Source organism: Elephantulus edwardii, unplaced genomic scaffold (assembly GCF_000299155.1).
Source record: "Elephantulus edwardii isolate Elephantulus edwardi_28Jun2011 unplaced genomic scaffold, EleEdw1.0 scaffold00525, whole genome shotgun sequence".
Lineage (NCBI taxonomy): Eukaryota > Metazoa > Chordata > Mammalia > Macroscelidea > Macroscelididae > Elephantulus > Elephantulus edwardii.
In genome coordinates this window covers 166,929-174,818 of record NW_006400275.1, presented here as the reverse complement: position 1 = coordinate 174,818, position 7,890 = coordinate 166,929, and the positions used below count along the sequence as shown (strand labels likewise).

General features: G+C 43.3%; 1 protein-coding gene across 1 annotated transcript; it reads left to right on the top strand.

Annotated features, from left to right (window-relative positions):
* Nucleotides 1–3,780: 3,780 nt before the first annotated feature.
* On the top strand, nt 3,781–7,045 carry LOC102849352 (mast cell protease 3-like). The gene is made up of 5 exons (XM_006903153.1): nt 3,781–3,881; nt 4,319–4,454; nt 4,649–4,903; nt 5,897–5,957; nt 6,990–7,045. The coding sequence occupies exons 1-5, from the start codon at nt 3,781–3,783 to the stop codon at nt 7,043–7,045; spliced, it is 609 nt and encodes a 202-aa protein (XP_006903215.1).
* Nucleotides 7,046–7,890: the final 845 nt, after the last annotated feature.

Here is a 7,890-nt window from a genome sequence, read left to right as displayed (position 1 = left end):
CCATTGCCACACACACAAATCCGCCTCATTGAAGGTCTTCTCTCATTTGCTGACCCTCTACCTTTCTAAGCATGAGGTCCCTCTACTTGAAGTAGGCTTTCCTTGCAATAATGCTCAAAGAATGTGAAATGCAGGTTTGTTCCTTTGCTTATAAGGATCACTATATCCGCACTTTATCCAATACATGTCTTTTCAATCTTCTGGCAGTCCAAAAGTTCAACGCTCTTCTCCAACATCACAGCTCAAAGACATTAATTTTTCTTCTGTTATCCTTATAGTTTGTCCAGTTTTCAAAAGATGATGGCTTGAATCAGGCCCATCTTATTCTTCAAACTGATATCATTGCTCTGTAGAAATTTAAAAGTATCTCTAACAGCTGGCTTGTCCAATGTAGTGTCTTCTGATCTCCAGTTTGCTGGTACCTAGGATGTTTATTGTGGTCCAAGTAAGATGAATTAAATGACAGCTTCAATCTCTCTCCATCTATCAATGTGGATTATTGGTGTGGTGGTAGGGAATTTGGCCTTATGATGTTGAAATACACTCCATATTTAAGGCTGTACTCTGATCTGCTTCAAGTGATTCAGGTACTCCTCCTTTTCAGCAAGCATGGTTGTGTCATCTACATAACAGAGGTTGTTAATGATTCTTCCTGCAATTCTGATCCCTCATTATTCTGCATAGAGTCCAGCTTTTCGAATGATTTGCTCAGCATACATAATGATTAGATTTGGAGAAAAGATAAAGTTCTGACACATACCTTTCATATCTAAACCATTCAGTGTTTCCTTGCTCCATTTGAACAACAGCTTCTTGGTCTAGGTTTCATATGAGCAAAATTATAAGCGTTCTGGAATTCTCATTCTCCAGTATTAGCCATAATTAGTTAGATCACATAGTCAAATGCTTTTGTATAATCAATAAGACACAAATAAAGAGGGCTTTATGAGGAGGAGTGTGGCATCAAGATTGGAGAAAGATTCATTAAAGACCTATGATATGAAAATTACACAACCTTGCTTGTTGAAACTAGAAAAGACCTGAAGTACTTGCTGTAAAAGGTGAAGGACTGTAGTCTTCAATATGGATTGAAGCTCAACATCAAGAAGACCAAGATTCTCACCCCTAGACCAATTGGCAGTATCATATTAGATGGAGAAGAGATTGAGGTTATTAGAAATTACAGCTTGTTTAGATCCACAATCAACCCTCTTAACACCAGCAGTCAAGAAATAAAAAGACAAATTGTGTCGGGAAATCGAACTCATGAACTGGTCCATGTCCTGAAGAGCAGTGATGTCAGTTTAGGTACAAAGTTGCACCTATTCCAGGTCATGGGCTTCTCAATTACTTGTCATGATTACAATGACTATGGATGACAGAGGAAGAATAGATGCCTTCAAATTGTTGTGCTGGAGAAGAGTCTTGAACATACCACAGAATGCCAAGAAAACAATATGTCTGTCTCAGGGTGAAACCAAGTATCTCCTTGGAGGCTAGGATGCTGAAGCTCCAACTAACTTACCTTGGGCACATTTCCAGGAGAGATGGGTCGTTGGAGGAGGACATAATGCTCAGAAGGGTGGATGGACAGCACTTGGGAGGGAGACATCAGATGAGATGGATTGATACAGTAACCGGGGGTATGGAGTGTTGTGTGTCAGAACTGGTGAGACCGGCTCAGGACAGGGAAGCATTCAGAGCTACTGTACATAGGGTCACTATACATCACAGGCGATTCAATGGCACATAACAACAATAACATACTATGGCAGGTTTGGAAGCAAGAGTGGCATCCACTTCCTAAGTAACATACCTCTGGAAAGTCTAGGAACTTTGATAAATGTCGATAGTTGTAGAGGGTCTTCGACTTCTTGTTTATGGGGTGGCTATGAGACATGCTCGACCCAAAGGCAATAATGAACAACAATAACAACAACGACATTTTCGCTATTAAAGTAGTAGTGTTAAAATCATTTCAGTGTCTTTGACATCCTTCTCCAGCTTCAGTGCTCAATCCTGACCAGGAGAGAAATTCAAGTTGCAATTTATCTCAAAGATTTTATATTGTCTGAACTCTTTTACAGTCTACTTCTAGTTAGCTTCTCTGCCTCCACTGCCTCCCCAGGCTTTGGTTACTCCACTGTTTTATCATCAACACTCCTGACAGTCCTTTGGCTTTGACTCCCACCAATTTAATTCATACCAAGGCTCATCCAAACGTTTATTGGGAGAAGTTCAATGATACAATCATAAAAAGATTAATGAAGTTCCAAGATGTAATAGGCTCTGAAAAACCTAAACTTTTATAAAATTCTAACTCTATAAACATTAGGGTATAATATTAGAAAATATCACAAACTTAGCAGAGGCTCATACAAGTCAAAATCAAACAAAAAATAGTCTAAGAAATCTTATGCAGGATGCTTTAAGATGACTCTGCCATCTTAAAGATAACATACGCAAGCGTCTATCCATGTGCCTAATGTGGACTGTCCAGAACAAGCACTGTCAGCTTTTAAAAGGGACTGTTTGAGATTTGATGGCAAGAATGGACACTGCCAGAAACCCATCTTTCAGGAGTACCATGGTCTATCTGTCCCAGCATCTCCAGGGCAATGCTAACCCTTTCATCAATCATCAAGTAGGATGTCACAGTCACCTCATCATCCATGTTTTCTTTAAGAGGAGATCATTTGAGGTCATGTAGCAAAGCCACATTCACTTTCATACATGTCATTTTTTAGTTTCAGTGGGAAGTCAAGAAGAGTTGTGGTGATACCCTTGTGCGAGAAGACTTTGTCCTGACACTAGTTCACTGCAGGGGAAGATGAGGGGCAGATGTTACAAGGACTTCTATTTCCATATTTGCTCCTCAGGGGAGCTCCTGCAGCTGTCTACAACACAGGCCAAAAGGGACTCATCAGAGGAACCATTAGTGAGCAGGATGAGGTGGTGAAAAGAAGGTCAACATGTAGCTTATGAAGGCAGAGGTTGAAGCAAGTGGGAAAGATCAGAGAGGTTCCTCACTGGATGTTTTAGGATGACACTTGAGGTGGACAGCAAGTATGGATCAATTAATTTCACATGAACTTAGGGCTAAAGAGAGTCCCACAAATGCTTACCTTCAGTGCTCTTCTTCAGAAGCCAAAGGCTCAAGCTCAAGGCTCCCTCCTTGCAGCATTTCCCCTCAGCACCAGCCCCACCCTGACTCAAGAATTATAACAACGCCTTTCAGTTGTGCATGGTGAACCTGAAGAAACAGATGGCTCCTTTATGGTGAGATTTAACACTAGCCTGGCCTGGCTCAGGGGGCAAAGATGTTTCACGAATCTCTAGGATCTGAAGACTCTTGCTAGCAATAGGGGCATGCCTTTATTTGCTCTGCTGGAATAAAAATAGCCAAGCTGGGGAGTCACTCAGGCCTGTAGGAGCTGTTCTGGGCTGAAAAGAAAAGCAGGGATTCTTCTCCTTGATTCCTTGGGTTCTGGTAATTTGAAGACAAGCTCTTTTGCGTCATTCATGTGTCTAATATGAGATGTCCAGAACAAGCACTATCTCCTTTTAGGAGGGCCATTGAGACTTGAAGGGAAGGGCATGTTATCAAGCCTATAAGGATTGCTTTCGGAAGAGTCCAGGACAACTTGTCCTAACAACTAAAGGGCAAAGCTGATCCTGTCTTCAATCATCAGGTAGGATGCCTGCTCCTCCCATCTTCCATTTTTTTTTCCAGAGGAGATCATTGGAGGTCATGAAGTACAGCCTCATTCACGTCCATACATGGCGGTTGTTTTGTTACTTCATGATGGCAAGATGACAAGATGTGGTGGTTTCCTTGTGGAAGAAGATATTGTCCTGACAGCAGCTCACTGCTGGGGAAGGTGAGGGGTAGAACCTCCAAGGACTCTTCACATTCCTACCACACGGTGGCGCGACTTCATCTGGGTGTAACTCAGACCCAAAAGTTCTCATCATCAGAACCATTTGAGAGTGGGGTGAGGTGGTGGAAAGTGAGCCAACACGTAACCCATCAGGTCAGAGAATGGGGCAAGTAGAAGGGGTCAAGGAAGGACCACACTGGCTATTTCCGGCAGACAGTGGAGGTTGAGAGCAGGGATGGTCAAGCCATTTCATATGACCTGAGGGCAAAAGAGAATTCCACAACCACCTACAAGCTGCACAGAAATCAAAGGCTCAGCAAGCTCAAGATGAATGATCCCTCCCTCCAGCATTTTCCTCAGCAGCTGCCCTCCCCTCCCCACCTGTCACCTGCTTTAGGGCTCCAGTTGTGAGAACCTCTTCTTTTCTCTCTGTACAGCCTCATGACTGTCATCTTGGGGGCCCATGATATTGGGCTACAAGAAAAGACAAGGCAGAAAATTCGTGTGAAAAAAGCCGTCCCCCACCCTAAGTATAACAATAAGACTGATACAAATGACATCATGATACTACAGGTGAGGCACAATCCCTGCTGCTCCTGCTCCCTTGGGTTCAAGAATTTTTTCCTTCCACCATAACCCCTGCCTTCCTCATCCTGGCTGCTTCACTAATCCCAGGTCCTGTGAGGAGAAGGGATCAAGTGCAGTCCATCAGGCTCTGCGGGGCAGCAGGCTCTCAATGACCAAGACTTTGTTGTTTCCTTCATCAGCTGGACACAAAGGCCCAACTGACTGCAGCTGTGGGCCTAATCCCTCTGCCTGGAGAAAGTGACTATGTGAGGCCTGGGCAGATGTGCAGTGTGGCTGGCTGGGGCTGGATCTCTGAGAATAATCAAACAAGCAAGCTGCATGAGGTGGATCTTGTCATTCAGGAGCACTTCCAGTGTGAGAGCCGCATGGAGCATTATGACAGGACCACTGAGCTGTGCGCAGGGGACCCTCAGAAAAAGATGTGTTCCTCTGAGGTGAGACTTAGCATTAACCTGGCCTTGCTCTGGAGAGCAGGATGTTTCAGGAAGATCTGGGATGTAAAGATCCTTGCTAGCAAGAGGGAATACATACATCCACTTTTCTAAGATAACAATAGTACCAAACTACCTGGTCAGTCAGGTCTCTGTGAGCTTCCCAGGGGAAAGTCAGAAATGTGTTCTCCCAGAAAGATGAATGTATGACTCCTTATTACCTCCCAAAGGGATAGGTGGCCTAGGGGTAAGACACATCACTGTAATCCCAAAGCTTCTCCTCAGGAGAAAGCCGGGAAATCTCCTCCTATGCAATTAGTCATCTCTAAAACCTCACCGGAGGATCAGTTATGGGTTGGTTTATATTTGACAGCAAAACAACAACAATAACATGCCACCTCAAACATCCCTAAGGCACAGAGTTTCCCTTCAGGTTCTAACTTAAAGATTTATGATTTGAACCTTCTCAAAGGTGTTCCCTAAACTTTTTAGGGAAGAAAAGCCAGTGAGCAGCTCAAGTCTATAAAATTTAGGATTACTATGAATTGAGGTGTCCAGAGCTTGTTTGAATTTTTTTTTTTTTTTATTTAATGTGGGGGAAGTAGAGAGGTGTGCCCACCTAGAGCACACAAACAAGGAAAAGCTCTCACTCCATGTTGAAGAATCAAAACCATGTAAATACTCAAGAGCTGTCATCACCCTGGTCAATGTAGTGTCTTCCATTAATCATCTGCCTTTCCTTAAACAGTAGCCTGGAAGTAAAGTTCCACAGCACCTTAGAAGGCAAGAGTCCTGAAGTTAGGGAAGGAGATAGATCACAACCTAGGCATGAAACAACAATGATGTCAAGCATCACATTTTGGCACCATGGGGATCCCCAGAAAGGCAATAACCCCCACCCTTTTTTCACCTCTTTGGGGCAGTTTTCTCCCAGAATATAGAGGGAGGCAGGACCAGCAGAACAATTAACTCAGCCTTTCCTCTCTGTGTTCCCAGGGAGACTCTGGAGGCCCCTTGGTATGCAGAAATATCGCCCAGGGTGTTTGTACCGCTGGAAGTAAAACTGAAACTTCCCCATGTATCTCCACCAAAATCTCCAGTTTCTTACCCTGGATAAAGAAAACAATAAAACATCTCCAATTGGAAGAATCATCCTGAGTCCCTCTATGCTGAATCATCTCCTAACATCAAGAACCTTAATAAATGTGTCTTAACTGCAAGGAAATGATTGTATCTTCATGATTCATTTATCTTTTTAGTAGACAAACATTCTGGAGACCTCGTGGGTAAGGAGTTGCACTGCCAAACCAAATGCAGGTAGTTCAAATCCACAAAATGCCCAAAGAAAGAAAGAAGAACAAATTACCTGTGGTGAAATTTATACCCTCTAAAACCCCAGGGAAAGATCAGGTATGAGTGAGTTCTGGCTTGAGGGAATGAGATTCTGTCCTTTTTTCTTATTTGCTTTGTTGGGCTTTTAATCCTCATTGAGGGAGACCTAGAACATAATCATGTTCTGAATCATGTTCTTTTCCCTACTCTACACCCACAACTCATATGCAATGGGTAAACCAGCTCTTTCTTTTCTGTCCTATCTTATCTGTCTTATCTAAGTCTTGCCCTTCTTCAGGACTAAGGCAGAACACCCTCAGTGGGACACCCAAGCCTCCCAGGTTCTATGAGCAAATGAACTGTTCAGCTCTGCTTCCTGTGCTATGTGGCAGAGAACAAGAGGGCCCACTGGGTTGAGAAAGACAAGCTGGTCCATCCTAAGGCTCTGGGAAGAAGAATCAAACATTTCTGCCTTATAATCAAGAAAACTGGCAGCTTTGAAGGGTGAGGACCTTGAGAACTTCCTCATTCCCCTCTGGGATTCATGTCTTTCCTTAGAGCTCCACACCCTGTTCTGAACTAATGGGCTGGTTCAGCATCTAATCTCCTGGCTACTCTTTCTCTTTCATGTCTTTATTACTGAGACTTCTCAAAGTTCATCAGATCCTTTCTCTTGCAGACCATGCTGTTCTGAGATAGACCCCTTTCCATCTCTCCCCTACCCTAGTAATTTCAGTGACCTGTGTTGTTACAATAGGCTTACCAACAGAGCAGCCAGCCTTGGTCACTCTGGCAGAGAAGGACCTTGGATGAGCTGACACCAGGCAGGGCCCTGAGAGGACAGACTTGGTACAATAACGCTCCAGAAAGGTGGGCTGCAATTGTTACTGGGCAGAACTAACTCAAACTCCTTCCAATACTACATCCAGCCCACTAGCAGTCATAAACTCTGAGACCATTGGCCATTTTGGGACTCATTAGGCTGAAGCCCTGTGAGCTTCTCTTTATTTGTCACTAGTGACCGATAGGCTAATGATAACTGGATGATAACTCATTGAAGTAGAGTCAGAACCAACACATACCTGCCACGTGCTATGTCAGTCCTTTGGGCTAGAACGACTAATTTTGTGCAGTAGGACAATGAAGCACAACTTTTGCCACCAATAAACCAACAAATACACACTGAACCCTGCTTAATGCCAGCATAGAAATGAACATAACAGATGCATGATCTGCACCCAAAGAAAGTTGGGTTTGGTACTTTCAGTGGATTTGTCTACTGTTTGTCCCTTTTTTTAATGAGTGCATGTGGCCTAGATCTACATGGGACAGCTACGGAAAGAAAAGTACCTTTTATTGCTGGCCACTCTTTCTATAAGTTTTCATATATGGACCAAGAAGTACAGTTTTAGATTTGGAAACAACTGTGGTTCCTAGATGCAAAGTTTCCAAACTATGTTCACTAAAGCAACTTCATCTAGAAGAGAGGGGAAATATACTACCAACTGTACAGATTCGCTGTGTAGAAAAAACACACTTAGATGTTGGCCTTGAAAGCATTAACATATGACCCTCAGCATCCATCCTATTGATGTTAGGAGAAACAATATTGTCATCATGATGGCAAGCTGTGATCTAAACAGAACTAACATCAATGA